Source organism: Somniosus microcephalus, chromosome 22, assembly GCF_052327205.1.
Source record: "Somniosus microcephalus isolate GS21.2 chromosome 22, FLI_Smic_1.0, whole genome shotgun sequence".
NCBI classification, from domain to species: domain Eukaryota; kingdom Metazoa; phylum Chordata; class Chondrichthyes; order Squaliformes; family Somniosidae; genus Somniosus; species Somniosus microcephalus.
This window is the reverse complement of record NC_141008.1, coordinates 15,264,752-15,288,571: the sequence shown is the minus strand read 5'-3', so window position 1 is coordinate 15,288,571 and position 23,820 is coordinate 15,264,752. Positions and strand designations below refer to the sequence as shown.

At 48.4% G+C, this 23,820-nt stretch overlaps 1 protein-coding gene across 2 annotated transcripts in view; it reads left to right on the top strand.

Annotated features, from left to right (window-relative positions):
* Nucleotides 1–23,422, top strand: part of styxl1 (serine/threonine/tyrosine interacting-like 1) — a 46,620-nt gene extending 23,198 nt beyond the window's left edge. Inside the window, exons 5-8 of one of the 2 annotated variants that reach the window (XM_085964217.1) lie at nt 1,627–1,772; nt 3,705–3,799; nt 21,758–21,867; nt 23,045–23,422. In XM_085964217.1, coding sequence (XP_085820343.1) covers nt 1,627–1,772; nt 3,705–3,799; nt 21,758–21,867; nt 23,045–23,176 — 483 coding nt within the window. In that variant the 3' untranslated portion in view covers nt 23,177–23,422. Of the gene's footprint in view, nt 1–1,626; nt 1,773–3,704; nt 3,800–18,189; nt 18,885–21,757; nt 21,868–23,044 lie in introns of those variants that run through there. The other variant, XM_085964218.1, reaches the window with a different exon arrangement.
* Nucleotides 23,423–23,820: the final 398 nt, after the last annotated feature.

Genomic DNA, 23,820 nt, shown 5'->3' with positions numbered 1-23,820 from the left:
GTCGCTCTCCATAACCTGGCTCCAGTGCCCAAAGAAGCTTCATGACCTCAGACCAGTGGTCAAGGTCAGTGGATGCATCTTCAAAAGCCGTCTCCTTCCAACTGCACTACTAGCCTCGCAAGCTACTCCATGCACGACCGCGCCCCCTCCCCCAATCACCTACCAACACAAGGCACAGCTCCCATTCCTAGCTTCACCTCGCCCTCTTGGAGGAGACGGTGCTGGCCATTCTTGGCGGGGCATGGCTGAGCCCTTGGCCAGCGGCGGGGTTGAAAGGATATGAGACACGAGTATCCTCATACATTGTCCTCCTTCTCGCATGCACCACTTGCTTTCCCACCCTCCCCTCACCACAACTCCACCCTTGTGCCTTTCTCATTTCACACACCCAAGAAATGCAGCCTGCCCAACCAGTGGTTGATTAAGCAGAGGGAGAGGAGAGTGAAGAGGAAGAAGAAGAAACACCATCACTTGAATTCACACTCCCAGCTACCAGCTCCTCAAGGTCGCCCTACAAGGCCATTTGCAGTCTCCCCCCACTGAAATTCAGCAGCCTTCCACCAGCCATGCTGCAGCCACTGGGGTAGCACTGCATGAAATCAGTAGGATAGGCAAAGGCACACACAAGACAGTCAGAAAGGGCATGCATAAGGGTGATTAGTTGATTTCTTGATGTCATATTGGATGGATAGATGTATAAAGTTGGATTGGAAAGTTTGCTTTGTGGTGGCTTTTATTTCAGTATTGTGGCCAAGAGGATGCTATGATGGTCTAAACTGAGGGAAGGTATGGTGTGGGACAAATGTTAAAAGGGGAATTGGGGTTGTGGTCACTGGAACTGCAGGTGGATGATTCCATCCTGGGCAACCCGGCCAGAAAGGAGCTGTCTGGCTTGCATCCTTCCTTCTGCTTCCTCCTCTTCTGCGTCTTCCTCTTCCCTCTACGAGCGGATGCTGGAAATCTGAAATAAAAGCAGAAAATGCTGGAAATACTCAGCAGGTCAGGCAGCATCTCGACCCGAGTCGTGACTGGGGTCCATGGAATTTTTAAAACACGGGAGGTGGGCCTCAGAAGCAAAAAGGTTGAGAACCCCTGTTCTAGTGTTTATTAACACATAACAATTCAGTTCATGTTGAGAAGGGACTGTGTCTCTTCCATATAAAATAAAAGGATGTACGGTTCTTCTCCATCCCTCCATCCCTAAACTGGTGACATTACCTTTAATCTGATGAGGCTGCCACTATATTATCTGCTGCTACCATACTCTGTGCTTTCCGTTAGTGTATAGTGGCTGAATTGATGGATGGGTGGAAGAAGTGCTTTTCAGCAGAGAAGTCCCAACTGGGAAGAGAAGCAAATCTGATGAAACTAGCCCTGCCCTGCAGAAATGTTCTCTTTGTGACAGTGGCAGTGTGAAAGCGTTGACCTTGCAACACTCTGGCCAAAGTCAACTCTTTCTGCCAGATGAAAGGAGACATGTATTCTACAAAGGCAGGAGAATGTACATGTCTACTTGGTCTAAACAATTTCATCTAAGCAGATTCTGAATTTATTGGATTCACATATATTGCAACAGAAACAAAATGAAGACTTCTAAATCCTTCTATGTTATGTTGTTGCCTCTAGGAGCTGGACGCCTTTGAGCCCTATCCGGTTGAGATTTTCCCAGCCAAACTGTACATGGGTGATTTCAGACAAGCCTCTAACAAGCAAGTTCAGAAAGATCTGAAAATCAAGGCTTACCTTAACCTCTGTAATGAAAAAGAGTTAATGTGAGTAATTGAAAAGATACTCTTTGCTATCTTTCGAATTGGTGCCCAAATTCAGAGGCTGGTGCATAGAAGATCTTTGATTCTCGGGGATATGAAATTACTGAGGTGCGATCTTTGTTCTGGAGTATACTGATGAATCTTCACAATAGAAAACTCTGAGGGGAGGGAGTGGGCAATGATGTGGATTACACACTAACCTTTAACCTCTCCAATCCAATCCAGACTGATGGGATGGACGTTTTCCCATTTGCTCCTGTAAGGGTTGTAAAGTTCTGTGTGGACAGGTGCATAATTAGCACTAAACTGGCCATCTCACTCAGAGGGACCACAGAACAGTTGGCATGGGAAATGAAAGAAAGTCGCAATACCTCTGAGGTTAGGACACAGTTGAGACTTTTGATATTTTATTCTGCTTGTAACTGTGCCATACAAGTCCTTGAGTGCTTGATGCTGATATTGGGTGCCCAAAATGCAAGAATATGTTCTGTTGTTCACATCACTCATCTTGATGACCTCTATATTAAAAAAAAAAGTTCAGACTGCTGCCATCACGGCTGTGGATACCAGTGTGGAAAGGGGCTTGTAGGGTGTCACAGCAGTCCAGCAATCGGTCCTCCAGCAGATTACTAGGAATGCTGAGGCGCTGCCCAGAACCAGGGGTCACAGTCTAAGGATAAGGGGTAGGCCATTTAGGACAGAAATGAGGAGGAATTTCTTCACCCAGAGAGTGGTGAACCTGTGGAACTCCCTACCACAGAAAGCAGTGGAGGCCAGTTCATTAAATATATTCAAGAAGGAGTTGGATATATTTCTTAAGGCTAAAGGGATCAAGGGGTATGGGGAGAAAGCGGGGACCGGGTACTGAATTTGGATGATCAGCCATGATCGCATTGAATGGCGGAGCAGGCTCGAGGGGCCGAATGGCCTACTCCTGCTCCTATCTTCTATGTTTCTATGTCTATGTTTCTACAGCCTCCTCCTCCTCCTCCTCAGCTGGTTGCCGTATGCTTGGTGGCAAGGGCTGTGCCCTCATGATGGCGAGGTTGTGTAGCATGCAACTCTCTGAAGACCCTAAGTGGGTAAGGTCTCTTGCTGGGAGCCCTTCTCCCCCTCCTCCCTCTGCGAGCAGCGTGTCCTCTTCTTTACTGCCTCTGCTCCATCTCCCTGTCATGCTGCAGGCCAAGGGGGAAGACAACTAGACATGACTGGGAGCAAGTGGTCTGACCAGAACCCTTGAAGTCAGAAGCAAGCCCTTCTCCACTTGCAGCACCACCCCCTGTCACCTCACCAACTTTAAACAACTCTAGAAAGCTCCAAACACTTCCACAAACTGACATAGAGCCATTAGAAATTAATCTGCAACTAACCTTGGAGTGGTTGCTGATCCCTTTAAATATCACTGGTAGGAGATCCTTGCTGCTGCTGTGCAAGGTTAAGACGGGGCGTTCACTCCAGTGTTGAGGATGAAAATGCCAATGTTGCCGTCAAATCAGCTTTGCACACTGATTGATGTCACAATCTGCCCACCCAACATACTTCCGGCACATGCTCCAATTGCCCACCCTACCGCCTTCACCAAGATGGTGTCCGGCACGCACCAGAAGTGCGCGCGCGGTGTGTATGTCATTTCCATCGCAAAATGGAAAAATCAGGCACTAGGGAGCCGAATCTCTAGCCCATAGAATCCTATAGCTCAGAAGGAAGTCATTCGGACCATTGTGCCTGTGCCTGAACTAATCCAATTAGTTCCACTCCCCTGCTCTTCACCATAGCCCTGTAAATGTTTCCTTTTCAACTATATATCCAATTCCTTTGCCCTAAAATTGTCCTAAAAGAATCCAATAATTTATATATACTACCCCCAATTCACAATATAGTTTTCATGAAACTACAATTTAAGAAACAGTTGCTGCACTCTGTTTGTCCTTTTAGCTTCACAGAAGAGAACAACACTTTGAATTTACACATTCCTTCTTCAGAAGGCACTGATCTCTTCTCCCATTTTCCAATGGTCTGTCGCTACCTCGGTGAGTTTAATGACTAACCCTGCAAATATTACATTTCCTTCGCAGCACGCCAAGTATATGTGTTAAAGTGTGTGAAAATGTTGCACCTTTATAACTTGCAGGAGTTCATATTCTATCCGCCTATGGTGAGGCCTGCAGTCCCTGTACCACTTCCATGGGAAGTGGCCTCAAGTTAGGGAAGATACATTTGTTAAGGTCAGAAAGCTTCAAAGAAGCAATTCACCAGTTGCTGTTTTTCTGTGACACTTTTTTTGTGCTCATCAAAGTCCTGGGGAATAGAACGTTTTGTAGGAACGGAGGTTCCTGTCCGAATAATGGAGTTCGACTCAGTGAATCAAAATAACAAAGTTTAATAAACAACGAAGTTAGCTAGTAAACTACAGGAGAAGATGTACACAGGTCTGTTCAGGTTGCAAGGCACTCGACGACTGCTGGAAGGATCTGGACGCTGACGTCATCGCGTTCTTCGCGCCACTGGCGGTCACGTGATCGGCGTCATGACGTCATCACGCAGAGTGCAGGAAAGTACATACAGTATAGTTAACAGACAGTTTAAAGGTGCAGTCCACAGCTGCATTACACTGTAGTTAAAGGGATTATTACTAATTGCCCTGAGTCTCTTGGTGGCTCCGTCACAGGCGCCCCCCCCAGAATTCTCTTTAACAGCCAGTGTCAAACGAGCGGGAGGTTTGATGAGCCTGCCCGAACGACGATGAAACTCAGGCAGCGGAAGTGGAACGTTGGGAAACGAGCTGGTGCTTGGCTGTGTCTGAAGCGGCGCATCAGGCGTGGAGGAAACAATAGCAGGTGGTGTGGGCAAGGATGAGGCAGATGCAGGCGGTTCAATGGCGGGCTGTTGCATAACTGGTCTGGCGGTCAACGGTGGTCGTCCACGGCGAGGTGACTGGGCAGCCACGACTGGTTCACTCTGATCTAGATGGGCTGGTTTAAGTCGGTCGACAGAGATGGTATTGGACTTGCCGCCCACTTTGACCGTGAAAATTTTTTCTCCCGATGAGATGACACGAAACGGTCCAGCATAAGGCGGTCTGAGTGGGTCTCTGTGGCCGTCCTGCCGAATAAAGACGTAATCAGAGCTCATGAGCTCTGCCGGGACATGAGGCCTCTAAGTTGTGATGCGAGGTAGGAATAGGCAGGAATTTCTTGGCCGCCTCGTGATGCTGGAGGAGCTGCTGAGCTGCAGACCACGGTTCAGTGTGTGGAGGGAGAAAGTCACCTGGTACTCGAAGTGTCTGACCGTAGACTAGCTCAGCCGATGAAGACTGGAGATCCTCCTTGGGGGCTGTGCGGAGGCCTAGCATCACCCAGGGGAGTCTGTCCACCCAGTTGGGTCCACGCAAGCTGGCACGGAGGGACGCCTTGAGAGATCGATGAAACCTCTCGCACAGGCCATTCGCCTGCGGATGGTAAGCGGTGGTACGGTGCAGCTTGGTACCCAAGCCCTGTGCAACTGCGTTCCACAACTCCGACGTGAATTGCGGACCTCGGTCAGAGGAGATGTCTGCTGGCACCCCGAACCGAGCCACCCACGACGAAATGAACGCCCTGGAGACGTCTGCTGTCGTGGTAGCGACCAAGGGAATCGCTTCCGGCCACCTGGTGGTACGGTCCACCACCGTCGGGAGATGCGTGAAACCCCGCGACACGGGAAGAGGACCCACTATGTCCACGTGTACGTGATCGAAACGTCGTTCTGGCACCGGGAAGGTGGCCACTGGAGCCTTGACATGACGATGGACCTTCGATTTTTGACACTCGACGCAATTGTTTGTCCAGTCCCGGATGTCCAAATGCATTCCTTTCCAAACAAATTTGCAGGACATGAGCCGTTATGAAGCTCGCATCCCCGGGTGCGATAAACCGTGTATAGCCTGGAAAATTTTCTTACACCATTCGACCGGTACAATGGGCCGGGGCACTCCCATGGATGTGTCACACAAGAGCGTGGTGCCTGCTGCTTGAAACTTAACATCGGCTACCTGCCAACTAGAAGGCGTGGACCGAAACGCCTGTACTTCGGGATCTGCCAGTTGATCTTCCGCCAATCCGACGAAATCAATGCCCAGGTGAACTGCCTGGACTGGAGCGTGGGAGAGGCAATCGGCCACGAGATTATCCTTGCCGGATACGTGCTGTCAATCCGTCGTAAATTCGGATATAAATGCGAGGTGATGCTGCTGCCCAAGGTTCTGCCGTTTTGGCCATCACGAAAGTGAGTGGCTTGTGGTCCACGAACGCAGTGAACGGGCGCCCTTCTAGGAGAAAACAGAAATGTCGGATGGCCAAAAACAGGGCCAGCAACTCCCTGTCAAAAGTGCTATACTTTTGCTCGTTCTTGTGCAGTGGGCGGCTGAAAAAGGCTAACGGCTGCCAAGTCCCGTCGACCCATTGTTCCTGGACCGCCCCGATGGCGTAGTCGGAGGCATCCGTAGTGAGGGCAACTGTCGCGCCCGGGAGTGGGTGTGCAAGCATAGTTGCGTCTGCCAACACCGCCTTGATGTCGAGGAACACCTGGTCCACCTGCGGTGTCCAAGTGATAACGTCCTTGCCCGACTTCCCTTTGAGTGCTTCATACAGGGGCTGCATTAACTGGGCTGCCTTGGGGACGAAACGATGATAAAAATTCACCATCCCCAGAAACTCCTGAAGGGATTTGACTGTGTGAGGCCGCGGGAATGCCGTAACTGCCTCTACCTTGGTGGCCAATGGAACGGCGCCTTCTGAGGTAATCCTGTGCCCCAGAAAGTCAATACTGGTTACCCCAAACTTGCATTTGGCTGGGTTGATGATAAGGCCATGTTGGCTGAGACGGGCAAAGAGTGTGCGTAAATGCACCATGTGTTCCTTCGAATCCTTGCTGGCTATGAGAATGTCATCTAAGTAAACAAAAATAAAAGGCAGATCCCGCAACACAGAGTCCATTAGCCGTTGGAAGGCCTGAGCCGCGTTTTTCAAACCGAACAGCATTCGGAGGAACTCAAAAAGCCCAAACGGAGTGATGACCGCTGTTTTGGGGACGTCTTGAGGGTGCACAGGGACTTGGTGATATCCGCGGACGAGATCCACTTTGGAAAATACGGAGTTGCCCGCCAGATGTGCTGAAAAATCTTGTATATAGGGTATTGGATACCTGTCCGGTGTAGTGGCCTCATTTAGGCGTCTGTAATCACCGCAAGGCCGCCATCCGCCGCCTGGTTTAGGTACAATGTGCAGTGGGGAGGACCAAGGACTGTCGGAGCGTCGGATGATCCCGAGGCGCTCCATGGTCTGAAACTCAGCCTTTGCAGCTGCAAGCTTGCCGGGTTCTAAACTTCGCGCCCGAGCGTAAACAGGCGATCCTGTTGTGGTGATGTGATGCGCCACACCGTGCCGCGTGACTGCAGCCGAAAAAGTCGGCCTGGTGAGCTCCGGGAACTCGCCGAGTAGGCGCGTAAACCTGTCCCGCGATGGAACCGCACAGGCGACCGACCAGGACACGGCGGTGCTGCGGTGGCAGGGCACCGCGTGGAAAGTGGACGCATTAATGAGTCGGCAGTGTTGGACGTCGACCAGCAAGCCATTGCCACAGAAGAAATCGACCCCCAGGATGGCCTGTGACACCTTAGCTGTAATAAACTCCCACACAAAACGCTGTCCGGCGAAGGTTAAATTGACTGTCCGTTCTCCGAACGTGCGAATAGCCGCGCCATTAGCTGCCACGAGGGAAGGACCGTGCCTGCCGGATTGTAGATCCAGCTGTGAAGCTGGCAGAATACTGCACTGGGAACCAGTGTCGCACAGGAATCGTCGCCCCGTCATGGAATCCGTAATGTAAAGGAGTTTTCCCGCTGAACCAACTGCCATGGCAACTTGAACGTGTTTGTCAGACCCTGCTGTCCGTCTCGAAAAGCGCGGGCTTGCTGAAGTCTCTTTTTTCGGGGAGAAACTGCAGGGAGGACGGCAGCATCGAGCTTTGGCGCCAAAACATGCGTAGTCCGCGCACCAGCCTGCTGGAGGAGGGCTGGGCTTCGCTCGCATGGGGGAAGGGCGCCTCGTGGCTGCACAACACTGCTGTGTAACCGTAAATATCTTGTCTGCCTCTGCAGCGAGCTCCGCACAGTCCGTGATGGCAGAATTGGCCAAGGCCGCTTGAACTGGTTCAGGTAGCTGGCAGAGGAAGAGTTCGCAGAACAAAAAGCATTGGGGCTCCGAACCCGAAAGCATGAGCATCTGGCTCATCAGTTCCGATGGTTTTGAGTCCCCGAGGCCGGGCATAGAAATAAGCCTGCGGGCGCGCTCCGACTTATTGAGATCAAACACCTGTAGCAAACGAGTTTTTAGAGCTTCATACTTGCCCTCAGCCGGTGGATTGCCAAGGAGGCTGATGACCCGCGAGGCCGTGGCGCTGTCGAGAGCGGAGACCACGTAGTAATAACGGGTCGAATCCGCTGTAACCTCCCGGAGTGCAAATTGGGCTTCTGCCTGGAAAAACCATGCTGCTGGTTGCTGTTCCCAGAACTGCGGCAGTTTGAGGGCGACGGCGTTCGTGTTCATTATGGAATCTCAACTAAAGTTGTCTGACGAGATTGGGGTCACCAATGTAGGAACGGAGGTTCCTATCCGAATAATGGAGTTCGACTCAGTGAATCAAAATAACAAAGTTTAATAAACAACGAAGTTAGCTAGTAAACTACAGGAGAAGATGTACACAGGTCTGTTCAGGTTGCAAGGCACTCGACGGCTGCTGGAAGGATCTGGAAGCTGACGCCATGATGTCATCGCGTTCTTCGCGCCACTGGCGGTCACGTGATCTGCGTCATGACGTCATCACGCAGAGTGCAGGAAAGTACATACAGTATAGTTAACAGACAGTTTAAAGGTGCAGTCCACAACTGCATTACACTATAGTTAAAGGGATTATTACTAATTGCCCTGAGTCTCTTGGTGGCTCTGCCACAGTTTCCTGTTTCAGGAACCCAGTGTATGGATCAAGCAATCATAGCTTAGGTGTAGCATAGCCAAATGCAGACTAAAGCAGCATGCCTCTGTCTCTGCCCCAATTTCAGAAGAGCACCAGCGTGACACATTTTCAATTTCCAATACTTAGTGAGCGTGCCAATTAATGTTGAATTAGGGACAGTCTTGTTCTGAAGGCCGATATCCACTTGAGACTGTCTAAACTCGGAGCTTTTGTACAGAGCAAATGTTAATCTGATCAGTCTGGCTTGGATATGAACCCAAGTCCCAAAGATAAAAGATCAGTTCTAGCCACCTGGGTCACCCAGTTCTCATAAAGCAGTATCTGATGACTTGTCACTCAGAACATGACCACAAATCATCCAAGCAATTTATTTTACTAGAATTTAATTCCTGATGGTGTAAACTTTTCTCTCAAGCTTAACCTGTGTCGCTACTTTCAGTGATTTGTGTATTTGTACTCCGCGATCCCTTTGCTCTTCTACCCCACTTAAGTTCGTATTTTCCAAGTAATAAGTGACCTCTCTTTTTCTTACCAAAATGTAATACCTCACATTTATCTGTGTTGAATTTCATTTGCCAATTATATGCCCATTTTTCAAGTTTATTAATGTCTACTTGTAATTTGTTGCAGTCCTCCTCAGTATTGAGTATTCTTCCCCCCCCCCCCACAATTTGGTGTCATTTGCAAATTTAGAAATTGTGTTTTTGATTTCAAAGTCTAAATCGTAAATCTAAATTGTGAACAACAGTGGTCCCAGCACTGATCCTTGTGGAACACAACTTCCCACCTTCTGCCACTGTGAATAGCTATCCTTTACCCCATTCTTTGCTTTCTGTCTTGAAGCCAGCCAGCAATCCATTCTGCTACTTGTCCTCTGACTCCGCATTCTCTGACCTTATTCATTAGTCTATTATGTGGTACCTTATCAAAGGCCTTTTAAAAATCTAGATAAATTACATCTACTGCATTACCCTTGTCTACACTCTGTTACCTCTTCAAATAATTCAATGAGGTTGGTCAAACAAGACTTTCCCTTTTGAAATCCATGCTGACTAATCATTATTATATTTTTGGTTTCTAGATGTTATTCTATTTTCTCCTTTAGTAGGGATTCCATTATTTTTCATACCACCGATGTTAAGCTGACTGGTCTATAGTTCCCTGGACATGTTCTATCTCCCTTCTTAAATACAGGTATTATGTTAGCTATCCGCCAGTTCTCTGGCACTACACCTTGTTCTAAAGAATTATTAAATATGTGTATTAATGCCACTGCTATCTCTTCCCTAGATTCTTTTAAAATGCACGGATGTAATCTGTCTGAACCAGGGGTTCTATCCTCTGAGTTTGATTAGTTTATTTAATATTTCTCCTCTTTATTTTAAATGCAGTTACCTCATTTCTAATCTCATCATCCGATGTCATGCCCACCTGTTCTATATCCCTGGTAAATACTAAAGCAAAGTAATTATTTAATATTTCTGCCACCTCTCTATCGCTGCCGGTGATATTATCCTTCCATCCCTTAGTAGCCCTATTCCTATGCCGACTCCTTTTTTTATTTATGTGCCTGTAAAATATTTTACTATTTTTTGTATTATGTTCCTTGATAATTTAATTTAATAGTTCCTTTTTGCTTTTCTAATTGTTTTTTTGACATCTCTCCTAATCTCTTCGTATTCTCTCTTGTCATGCTCTCCCATGCTGTCCATGTACTTAGTGTATGCCTCTTTCCTTACCTTCAATTTTTCCCTTATGCCTTTATTCATCCATGGTGTCTCATTTGTGTTTAGCTTGTTCTTGTTTTTTAGCGGAATATATATTTTCCCGGACTCTTTTGAATACCATTTTAAATATTTTCCACTGCTGTTCTACATCATTGTTTGCCTGTATTGTTGTTCATTTTATTTTCCCAAGTTCTACTCTCAGCCCCACAAAATCAGCTTTTCTCCAATCTATTACCCTGGTCTTCGTTATATTTATATCCTTCTCAACTATTATCTTAAACATATTATATGATGCTCACTATTGCCTAGATGTTCCCCTACTTTTACTTCTCTTATCTGCTCTGGTTCATTCCCTAATTCTAGATCCAATAGGGAATCCACCCTTGTTGGGCTTCTTACATAGCTGGTTAGAAAGGAGTCCTGCACACATTGTAGGAACTCCATTCCCTTATCCCCTTTGCCTACCTCTTCTGGCCAATTAATATTGGGGTAGTTGGAATTCCCCATGATTATTATTCTATGTTTTTTACTCATTTCCCTAATTTGTTTGCATATTTCTTCCTCCACCTCCCTTCCACTATTAGGTGGTCTGTAGACTGCCCTTATTAGTGTGATTGATCCTTTATTATTTTTTATCTCTAGCCACATGGTTTCTATTTTTGGCTTGCTGATAGATGCATCACTTTTTTCTACTGCCATTATGTTATCCCTAATAAGCACAGCTACTCCATCTCACCATTTCCCCTCTCTTTCTTTTCTAAATATGTTATACCCTGCAATGTTTAATTCCCAATCCTGATTTTTATGTAGCCATTTCTCAGTAATCCCTACTTTGTCTGGTTCCTCGCAATGTATTATTGCCTCCAAATCCCCTGTTTTATTATGGACACTGTGTATTACTGTACAGACAGTTTATCTCATTTTTAATAGCAGTTCCTCTCACTTTATTGTTAACCATCTTTTTACTGGGAGAACCAGTGGATGTGGTGTATTTGGACTTTCAGAAGGCTTTCGATAAGGTCCCGCATAAGAGACTAGTGTGCAAAGTTAAAGCACATGGGATTGGGGGTAAGGTACTGACTTGGATAGAAAACTGGTTGGCAGACAGGAAGCAAAGAGTTGGAATAAACGGGTCTTTTTCCAAGTGGCAGGCAGTGGCTAGTGGGGTACCACAGGGATCGGTGCTAGGACCCCAGTTATTCACAATATATATTAATGATCTAGACGAGGGAACTAGATGTAATATCTCCAAGTTTGCAGACGACACAAAGCTGGGTGGGCGTGTGTGCTGTGAGGAGGATGCAGAGAAACTCCAGTACGATTTGGTCAGGTTGGGCGATTGGGCAGATGCATGGCAGATGCAGTATAATGTGGATAAATGCGAGGTTATCCACTTTGGTAGCAAAAACAGGATGGCAGATTATTATCTGAACGGCAATAGATTGGGAAAAGAGGAAGTGCAACGAGACCTGGGTGTCCTTGTGCACCAGTCGCTGAAGGTAAGCATGCAGGTGCAGCAGGCGGTTAAGAAGGCAAATGGTATGTTGGCTTTCATAACGAGAGGATTCGAGTACAGGAGCAAGGATGTCTTGCTGCAGTTGTACAGGGCCTTGGTGAGACCACACCTTGAGTATTGTGTGCAGCTTTGGTTGCCTTATCTGAGGAAGGATTTTCTTGCCATGGAGGGAGTGCAGCGAAGATTCACCAGGCTGATACCTGGGGTGGCAGGAATGACATATGAAAAGAGATTGGGTCAATTAGGCTTATATTCGCTAGAGTTTAGAAGAATGAGAGGGGATCTCATTGACTAGACAGACTAGGGAGTCCAGAACCAGGGGTCACAGTCTAAGGATAAGGGGTAAGCCATTTAGGACTGAGATGAGGAGGAATTTCTTCACCCAGAGAGTGGTGAACCTGTGGAATTCTCTACCACAGAAGACAGTTGAGGCGAATTCATTAAATATATTCAAGAAGGAGTTAGATATATTTGTTAAGGCTAAAGGGATCAAGGGATATGGGGAGAAAGCAGGGACAGGGTACCGAATTTGGATGATCAGCCATGATCGCATTGAATGGTGGAGCAGGCTCGAGGGGCCTATCTTCTATGTTTCTATGTTTACAGTCCTTTTCTATAACTCTATTTGTTCCCTGGACATCAATGTCCTCCCTTACTTTATTCTTTCCTATGCTCTCCTTTCGGGTTTTGTTTATATTTAGGCTGGTTTCATTTCTTGTAGATCCACCACCCGCCCCCCTCCCACTGGTCTTACCAGTTTAAAGCCTTTGCACCTCCCTATTTACCCTAGGACACTGGTCCCATCCTGGTTCAGGTGGAGCCCGTCCCATCGGTACAGCTCCTGCCTGTCCCATTACTGGTGCCAGTGTCCCATGAAAAGGAACCCATCTTTCCCACACCAGCCCTTTAGCCACGTGTTAATTCTCCTGATCTGACTCTTTCTCTGCCAATTTGCACATGGCTTGAGCAATAATCCAGAGATTATTACCCTCGAGGTCCTGCTTTTTAATTTCACTTGTAACTCCTGATGCTCCCTCAGCAGGACCTCCTCCCTGTTCCTACTTATGTCATTTGTTTCTTATGTGCCATGATAACTGGATTTACCCCCTCCCTTTCCAAATTCCTCTCCAGCCGCCTTGAGATAACCCTTACCCTGGCAACTCACCCTTCAGGATTCTTGTTTGTGGCTGCAGAGGACGCTATTTATCCCCCTAATTATAGAATCCCCTATCACTACCACATTTCTATTCTGCTCTTCCCTCCCCCCCCACCACCCTCCCCCCAAAAAAACCCAGATAGTCTTCTGAGCCACGGTGCCTTCGTCTGCATTGTGGCTGTCAGCCAGGCAGTATTTCTCCTTGTCCTTACCAGTAGCAAATACATCAGACCTGTTGGACAGGACCAGTGTCTGTGGGACCTGACATGAATCAGTCATTCATGAAAGAAAGACTTATGAAATAATACTGAGCGGCCTACAGGTGGCGCTGTCCAGGGAGAGTATAAATGCTCGGGCACGGGCCCAGCTTGCGCAGGACATTCTTAACATGAACTAGTGAAGGACACAACTAGACCTCCATGTTGTAAAACAGTTGATTAAAGCTCTGTTTAACGCTTAGACTAAGTGCCCCGTAGTTTTCTTACGTCAGGACCTTCTTCTCAACCTCTCCTAAGTCCTCGCTACTCGGCTCCCTAACAGTCACCCTCTCCCTTTCCTGAACCTGTGCTTTCTTCTGGGGTGTGACTGTTTATTCCTCCCCCTCCCTTATGTTTTGGTGTGTGTCTAACTCGCACTCCAGCTCAATGACTCTGAGCCGGAGTAACAGAAGGCAGAGACATTTCCTGCAGATGTGGGAATCTGGGACAGTTTCGCTGTCCACAAACTCCCACATACTCCAGTCCCGACACATAGCCTGCCCTGCCATCTCTCGTCGTTTTTTATTTATTTGCTTATTGATAGCCTGAATTAATTTAAAGTTTTTATTCAAATTATTATTTATATTACTTAATTAACCTAGTTAAGTTGTTAATTTAACAAAGTATTAGATATAGTTCCCCAGCTCTTAGTTTTAACCACTGCCTAGCTTAGAGAAAAAAAAGTTGTAATACTCGCCAACCAATCACCTGCCTGCTGTCCTGTGGAGGCAGAAGCAGCAGCTCCTTTCCCCTCTGCTCTGAACATCCACTCTCTCCAAACTCCCAAGTTTAACTCTGTTTAAGTGCACTCAGTTTAAGACCACTCTTTTAAACAATTCTGTCGTATCACTCTGTAAGCTGCGTTGTTCTAACAGAAAAAACAATTCTTTGAGTCTTTCTTCTGCGAGATAGTCATTACCTGGCACTTATGTGGCGCGAATATTACCTGACACTTGTTAACCCAAGTCTGGATGTTATCCGGGTCCTGCCATAGGCTATCATACGCCGCTTCATTATCAGAGGAGTGTGAATGGTGGCGGACACTGGAATCATCAGAAACAGCCCCACTCCTAACCTTGTGATAGAAGGAAAGTCAGTGATGAAGGAGTTGAAGCGGGTGGTGTGATGAAATATGCCATTCATCAGGCACTCTGTATTCTCTGTGTTTGATTGTGCCTGTGACTGCGACAAGCAGGGGAGTTAAGTTTCAGTTTCATTTCCTTACCTGTATTATATTGTGTGTAGGGCTCCGCCCATACCTGGCCCCTACTTAAGCAGGCCCCAGCGTGTCTCACAGGCAGTACAGCAGATCTCTGGATGAGAGACACTTCTCCACTGTGTATTACTTTCTGAGTTAATAAAAGCCTTGCTTTGCTCCGTTAACGTTGAGTCTCGGATTCATTGAGGCACATCAATTTTATTAACTCAATTTTCAACGCAATGGATCAACTCTTGAAACCCGAACGTTTGGATTTGGACCCGCATGCTTCGGACGCATCGGCACGATTCGGACACTGGTTTAAGTGTATGGAATTCTTCCTGGACAATTCCGCAGCCATCACAGACGCTACGGACGCTGAAAGTATGAAACTCGGAATCCTGCAGAATTGGGTAAGCCACCGGGTTTACCCCCTCATCCAAGACGCCGACACGTATCCGGCCGCCTGCGACATCCTAAAGGCGCATTACCAGCAGCCTACGAACGAGGTGTACGCTAGGCATCTGCTCGCTACTCGCACACAGCGACCTGGGGAATCGCTGGATGAGTTCCTGGTCACCCTGAAAACGCTTGGCAAAGACTGCAAGTGCCAAGATGTAAAAGCTGCAGTGTACACTGACGAGCTTGTTCGTGATGCCTTTATCACAGGCCTCAGCTCCACTTACATCCGGCAGAGACTACTGGAAAAAACGGGATTGGACCTGAAACAGGCTGTGGACACAGCGCGATCCCTGGATGTGGCCCAGAGAAACTCGGACGCGTACTCTTCAGCCCGTGCCGCCCACGCCGCCACGTGTGCACCAAGGGCACCGCCATCTTGGAAGGCATCTTCCCCGCCCGGCAGCCCGACACCGTCGGGGCCCCGCTCTCCCCCCCCCAGAAGCCCCACAACAGCCGCGACGCGTCGGGGCCCCAACTGCTACTTCTGCGGGCAGCCGAAGCACACCAGAAACCTGTGCCCGGCGAAAGGCACCACCTGCTTTAAGTGCGGTAAGAAGGGGCACTTCGGGAAGGTGTGCAGAGGGGACCCCGCTGGAAAACCCGCCACCACCACGTGTGCGCCGTGGGAGCGGCCATCTTGGACGCCATCTTGCCCGACCTCGTGGGGTCCGCCATCTTGTGAGCAGACAGCGTGGACGCCATCTTGTCTCGATCAGGGCCCTACAGTGGCATCGGTCACAGTGGACCAGACCAGACCGCACCCGCTATCCAAATCAATGGTGGACATCGAGGTAAACGGGTGCGGGGTTAAATGTTTAATTGACAGTGGAAGCACGGAGAGTTTTATCCACCCTGAACTAGCACAACAACTCTCTCTAACGGTGGTCCCTGCTCGGGGCACCATCTCTATGGCTGATAAAACCCAGACATCGACCATTATGGGTTACTGCGTGGTACAATTGTCCGTTAACGGAACTGTATACGATAATTTTAAATTACTAATCATGAAGAGTCTATGTGCGAGCGTGATCTTGGGCCTGGATTTCCAGTGCAACCACCAAAGCATCACGCTCAATTACGGTGGGTCCCAGCCGCCCCTCACAGTGTGTGGTCTGGCTACCCTGAAGGTAAAGCCGCCTTCGCTATTCGCGAACCTTACTCCCAACTGCCGGCCAATAGCGACCAAAAGCAGGAGGTACAGCTGGGAGGACAGGCGGTTTATCGCGACCGAGGTGGACAGGCTGCTGAGGGAGCACGTCACTGAACGCAGCAACAGCCCGTGGCGCGCCCAAGTGGTGGTGGTGAGGGGTAGCGAGAAGAAACGGATGGTGATCGACTATAGCCAAACGATCAACATGTACACCCAACTAGACGCCTACCCGCTACCCCGCATATCAGAAATGGTGAACCAAATTGCCCAATACTGGGTGTTCTCCACCATCGACCTCAAGTCAGCGTACCACCAGCTCCCTATCAGACCAGAGGACCGCCCGTACACCGCCTTCGAGGCGAACGGACGCCTCTACCAATTCCTCAGAGTCCCCTTTGGGGTGACGAATGGGGTCTCGGTCTTCCAGAGGGAGATGGACCGCATGGTCGATGACCACCACTTGCAGGCAACCTTCCCCTACCTCGACAACGTCACCATCTGTGGTCACAACCAGCAGGATCACGACTCGAACCTCGAGAGGTTCCTGAAAACCGCACAAAAACTCAACCTCACTTACAACGAGGACAAGTGCGTTTTCAACACCACGCGCCTCTGCATACTAGGCAGCGTGGTGGAGAATGGGGAAATCGGACCAGACCCCGACCGATTGCGCCCCCTATGGGAGCTGCCCCTGCCCAACACTCCCAAAGCCCTGAAAAGGTGCCTGGGGTTATTTTCTTATTATGCCCAATGGGTCCCCAACTACTCCGACAAAGCCCGCCCCCTCTTGAAAGCATCCTCTTTTCCGCTCTCTGCTGAGGCCCATGCCGCCTTCAAAAGCATTAAGCGGGATATTGAACGGGCCACGCTACAGGCAGTGGACGAGAACACTCCCTTTCAAGTGGAAAGTGATGCGTCTGACTTTGCCTTGGCGGCCACCCTCAACCAGGCGGGGCGGCCCGTAGCTTTCTTCTCGAGGACCCTCCAAGGGCCCGAGATCAGACACTCCTCCGTGGAAAAGGAGGCCCAAGCCATCGTGGAGGCAGTGTGCCACTGGCGCCACTACCTAGCTGGCAAACGCTTCACCCTACTTACCGACCAGCGGTCGGTAGCGTTTATGTTTAATAATAAACAGAAGGGGAAGATTAAAAATGATAAGATTCTCAGGTGGCGGATCGAGCTCTCCACCTTCGAGTATGACATCATTTACCGGCCAGGGGCCCTTAACGAATCCCCCGACGCCCTCTCACGAGGGATGTGTGCCAGCACCACCGGGGATCGGCTACAGACCCTCCACAACGACCTCTGCCACCCAGGGGTCACACGGCTGTTCCACTTCATAAAGTCCCGCAACTTACCCTACTCGATTGAGGAAGTTCGGTCTCTGACCAGGAACTGCCACACTTGCGCTGAGTGCAAGCCTCGGTTCTACCGCCCAGATAGAGCCCACTTAATCAAAGCTACACGGCCCTTTGAGCGGCTCAGCTTAGATTTCAAGGGCCCCCTCCCGTCAGTCGACCGCAATGTTTACTTCCTGAACATTGTGGACGAATACTCCCGTTTCCCATTCGCCTTCCCCTGCCCAGACATGACCAGCGCCACGGTCATTAAATGCCTCAACAGCCTGTTCTGCCTGTTGGGTATGCCGAGCTACATCCATACGGATAGGGGGGCGTCCTTCATGAGTGAAGAGCTACGCCAGTACATGCTGTCCAGGGGGAATCGCGACGAGCCGTACCACCAGCTACAACCCCCAGGGTAACGGCGAGGTGGAGCGAGAGAACGGGACAGTATGGAAAGCAGTCACTCTAGCTCTAAGGACCAAGGGCCTCCCTATCTCCCGCTGGCAGGAAGTCCTCCCAGATGTGCTCCATTCGATACGGTCGCTATTGTGAACTGCCACTAATGCCACGCCTCATGAACGAATGTTTGTCTTTCGCCAGAAATCCACCTCCGGCGTATCCATGCCGTCATGGCTCTCCACCCCAGGTCCGGTATTTGTACGAAGGCATGTGAGGGGCCACAAGACGGACCCTCTCGTGGAGTCAGTGCACCTACTCCACTCCAACCCCCAATACGCGTATGTCCGGCACGTCGACGGAAGGGAGGACACCGTGTCCATAAAAGACGTCGCCCCAGCCGGTAACGACAACAACCACGACAACAACAGCAACAACGATCACAGCAACTCTTACCCACCCACTATCCTTTCATCACCCCCGGAAGAACATCGACCAACGGTGCCCCCACCAACTACCCCTTCAACAACCCTGGCGGCGCCCCCGGCAGAGACCCAGGAGGCCACCGGGGACACCCAGCCGACACCCGCGGCACCACAACAGCTACGTCGGTCACAGAGGACTATCAAACCCCCGAACAGACTAAATCTGTAGAAGGGGTGAATGTGATGAAATATGCCATTCATCAGGCACTCTGTATTCTCTGTGTTTGATTGTGCCTGTGACTGTGACAAGCAGGGGAGTTTAGTTTCAGTTTCATTTCCTTACCTGTATTGTATTGTGTGTAGGGCTCCGCCCATACCTGGCCCCTACTTAAGCAGGCCCCAGCGTGTCTCACAGGCAGTACAGCAGATCTCTGGATGAGAGACACTTCTCCACTGTGTATTACTTTCTGAGTTAATAAAAGCCTTGCTTTGCTCCGTTAACGTTGAGTCTCGGATTCATTGAGGCACATCAGGTGGTGTCAAGGATACTTCCCTGTTTTGCTAGGGCTCCTTGGCGCCATCCTTGGGAAATGCTACCTTGATGTCAAGGGCAGTTGCTCTCACTTTGGCATTCAGCTTTTGCATCCATGTCTACATCAAGGCTGTAATGAGGTCTGAAGCCGAGTGGTTCTGGCGGAACCCGAACTGAGCATTGGTGTGCAGGTTATTGGTGTAATGTTTAAAATTTGCTTCACTAATACAGTCAGAACATTCCTTGGGACAACAGAGGAATCTTCTTCTTCTTAGGCAGTCCCTCGGAACCGAGGATGACTTGCTTCCACATTAAAAATGAGTTCTCAGGTGACTGATGAGTCCAATGCGGAACCTACAGTCTCTGTCACAGGTGGGGCAGACGGTGGTTGAAGGGGCGGGTGGGTGGGGTGCTTGGGTTGACGTGCGCCGCCTATATTCTTGTAGACTGGTTCCTTAATGAGGAAGATATAAGCAACGTGTTGTATCAAAATCGTTACAGCAAATGTCAATTGTATTTAGAACATCCAGTTTATTAACAGTCATATGGTACAATTTTTTGCTAAATGCTACATCCCTGAAAATCCATGGAGGATTATTCCCAAATGGGAATCTTCACTCACTCACCCCGGCAGAACTCAGCTCCTGACTGTTAAAGTTCATGGAGTCAGGGAGAGGGGCCTATAGAAGCAGGCTTTTGACGATGTGAGGGTGCATCTGTGGTGGCCCCTCCCATTGAAAACCCCAGAAACACTGATGTAAAAACCCCAGAGCACCTCTCTGTGTCAGAAGGTCGCTTACAAAATGTTATATTTTTTAAATCCCCACGATTCTCGGGGTCCAGGGCCCAACCCTGCATCCCACTCGGCACACCAGCCGCCAAGCATACACTGGGTCCCAAGCAGAAACACCGAGTGGTCACTGGCTACGCCCCCAAACAATGTCATAGAGTCCTAGGGGTAAAAATGTTGTTGCTGTGCAAAGCAACTAGCGCCCGGGCACAGCGCCGCTCACGCCTTCCGCAAAATTCAGCAGGAGGTTAGCGGCGGCGCTAACCACTAGCGCCCCGCGGCGCTGGGCCGCTGCGATCTTCGGGAGCGCCCCCTGACTTGCCACCGGACGCTATGTCCAACGGGGTCAGGGGGGCCTACCTGCGGCCGGGGAGGCGTAATTTAAAGGCGAGGTGCGGGGCGGCCATTTTTGTTGCTGGCTGCCTGCCAGCACCTGCCTGCGCTCCCGTCCCTGGCCTCCTGATCCGCCCCCACTGCAGAGTGCTGGCTGTGCTCCAAGAGCCCGGCACTTCTCTTGAGTGCCGGGCTCTTTTGCCGGCACTCCCGATCCCCGGGGGCCCAGCTGGGCACATAGTGCCGCGATATTCACTCACAGCGCCCCAAGAGGGATGTGGGGCATTTCCAGTAACGCCCCGCTTCCCTCTTGGGGTGCTACCACTCAATTTCCGACGCGGGGGTGCTAATTTTTCCAGGGCATTAAAAGTAGCACCCCGGCGGAGTTAGCGCCCCATTAGCCCCTAGAATCATAACGGCACAGAAGGAGGCCATTCGGCCCATCGAGTCCGTGCCGGCTCTCTGTAGAGCAATCCAGTCAATCCCATTCCCCCGCTCTATCCCCGAAGCCCTGCAAGTTTATTCCCCTCAAGTGCATATCCAGTCTCCCCTTGAACATATTGAGTGTCTCCGCTTCCACCACTTCTGTTGGCAGCGAGTTCCAGGTCCTCACCACTCACAGCGTAAAAAAGTTTTTCCTCACATCCCCCATGTATCTCTTGCCCAAAACCTTAAATCTGTGTCCCCTAGTCCTTGTACCATCAACTAGTGGGAACAGTGTTTCTCTGTCTAGCCTATCCAAACCCATCATAATCTTGTACACCTCTATCAAATCACCTCCTTTGCTCTAATGAAAACAAATCCAGCTTCTCCAACCTGTCCTTGTAGCTAAGATCCCCGGAACCATTCTGGTAAATCTTCTCTCAAGGGCCTTCACATCCTTCCTAAAGTGTGGTGACCAGAACTGTACACAATACTCCAGTTGTGGCCTAACCAGCGCTTTATAAAGGTTCAGCATAACTTCTCTATATTTTGTACTCAATACCTCTATTTATGAAGCCCAAGATCCCATATGATTTGCTAACCACTCTCTCAATATGCCCTGCCATCTTCAGGGACCTATGCACATTAACTCCCAGGTCCCTCTGTCCCTGCACACTCTTTAAAACTGTGCCATTAAGTGTATATTGCCTCTCCCTGTGCCTTCTGCCAAAATGCATCACCTCACACTTCTCTGTATTAAATTCCATCTGCCACATGTCTGCCCGTTCTGCTAGCCTTTCTATGTCCTGTTGCAGTCGATTGGTATCATTCTCACTGTTTGCCACACCCTCAAGTTTGGTGTCATTGACAAATTTGGAAATTCTACTCTGTATTCCAATATCCAGGTCATTTATATATATCAAAAAAACTGTGGCCCCAGAACTGATCCTTGGGGAACACCACTGTCTCCCAACCTCCAGTCTGAAAAACAGCCATTTTACCACAATGTCACAAGGAACTCCTGTATAATGCTGCGACATAGCGTATCATACCGCTTTCCGCATCCGGGTCCCAGTGGGGTTTCCAGGCATTCACTGGAATGACTGAGCGAATTCGGGGCCTATGATTCTACTACTGTCAAACCTAAAAATATACGTTAACGATTTTGGAACCAGCCAGCAGTTTTTTATTTTTTTGATTACATGTAAGTAGTGAGGGTTTCTACCAGGTTCCAGAATTACATTAAGTACCTTCCTTTCTTACACACAGATGAGCACTTGGATAAAGGTACGGTGCTGGTAACCTCCACTCTGGGTAGAAGTCGTTGCTGTACTATAGTGATGGCCTACCTCATCCATTCTCAGAAAATTGCACTAAAGGTAAATGAGAGAATCTTCTAAAAGTGACAGAAGTGTTGGAATCAAGTCAGCCAGCCTGGACTCAGAGCAATACCACAGCACTACTCTTGAACTGTCTAAACTATCATGTGTTTTATTACCACCCTGACGACAGTGATAAAAGCATTCATGACTGATTACCTGGACTAAAAGAAAACTGAAATAGAAAGGAAAATCAGTAGTGATGCTGCACTGTCCGCTACAGACCATATCCCCAGTACTTCTTACTCTTGCTGATATTGACCATTGTCTGCATAAACCCCTTTCCCCCCCATTTGTGGCCTGCAGCAAGAATGGCTTAATTAGTACAATACAAGAAAGCAAGGAACAAAAACACTAATCCTATCTCGGACTATGTGCAATCTACTTCATTGTGTGTTTCTCTCGAGAAACAGTATAACAACTCCTGGATCCCCCAGCTTAAGTGTCATTGTCTTGGAGTCTGTTCTCCATGTCCACCACTCTACTGGGGGAAAGGTTTATTCTCCCCACTATTGCTTGAGATTGAAAAGCTTCCTTGGATGCTGCCAGTTCCATTTTTTTTTTTACATTTATACCCTCAAATCCTGTTAAGTTGCTGTTTCCCAATGGTGGGACTTGGAGGAGACCTGACACTAGGGGCTTGGGTCTAGAGAACCCCGATAGCCAATTTATACTGCTTCGTTCAGCTCGACCACAGCCTACTTGCAGTGGTAATTTGCAAATATATCTACTTCACCTCTAGTTGAACACTCTCACGTGTGAGCCAATGATAGCCATAAGGGCTCTGTTCAGGTCCAACATTGACAGAGGTGGTTGAGACCAGTACAGCAAATCATGGAATTTTCACTTGGAAAATTCTAAAGGATCAGTCCAATAAGAGGGAATGGCTATTTGTGGTAGACAGATGGCTAAAGAAGGATTAAAATTCAAAGAAAAATTGCCAACCAATAATAGGCGGAGGGAAAGTGACTGTGACAAACAGGAGTACGTGGGGCAGGCCCATTCATCTCCCCTCTGGCTCCCCCCCCCGCCCCTCCTGTTACAATAAGGAATATTAAGCCCTCCACAACTTTCTTGATAGCCATGAGAAATGGACAAAGTATTTTTGTTGTTGCTACCTTTTGAATGCTGGCATTTGCAGATGAGTTAAAAGTACCTCGTTGTTCCTTTCCCTTAGGATGCCTGGGCACACGTTCAAAAGTGTAAAACAACCATGCGGCCACGTCGTGAATTTGTACAACAGCTTTCCAAGTGGGAGGAAACTGTACTGAAGAAAAATATCACGGATGTCTCTGACCCTTATTACTGAAATGGTATTTTGCGGCTGTTAAAGCAGACATTCATCCACCATGAAATTTGATTTGGAAACTTTTTTTTTAAAGTTCATGAAAGGTATATAAAATGTTATCTAATTTATACTGTCATTGTGATTTAAATTTTCTTTATAATAATTTTTAATTGTAATGTTTATAACAACAAATCAATGAATCTTGGATTATGAATGTGGTTATTGGGTTTATAATAATATAAAGTTTTTGTGGAATACAATTTTAAATACAGTTTTAAAAGAGTGCTTGACTGTGTCAATTAGGCATATCTCATTCAGCAGATCTAGAATCGGACTGAGCAAGTGTTCAGTAGTGGGGAATTGTTAGGGGTTAATCACTATGTAGGATTTGGTTTGACATCTCCTGAATCAACATTTTTAGCAAATAAATTTAAAGCTGTTAATTATAGGGAATAGGTCCTAAAAAGGACTATAACATACCTATTGGTGTGGATATGGAGTGAGTCATGTGGGTGAGGAGGAGCTAAAACAGGCCAAGGAAGATATAAAAATTACTTGAAAGACTGAAAGAGAATCATAAAAGTCTCCTGGTATAAGCAGTGATAGCATTTCTTCAAACAAAGAGTGATTAATCATTAAAATTGCATGGCAGACATTTAAGGGCA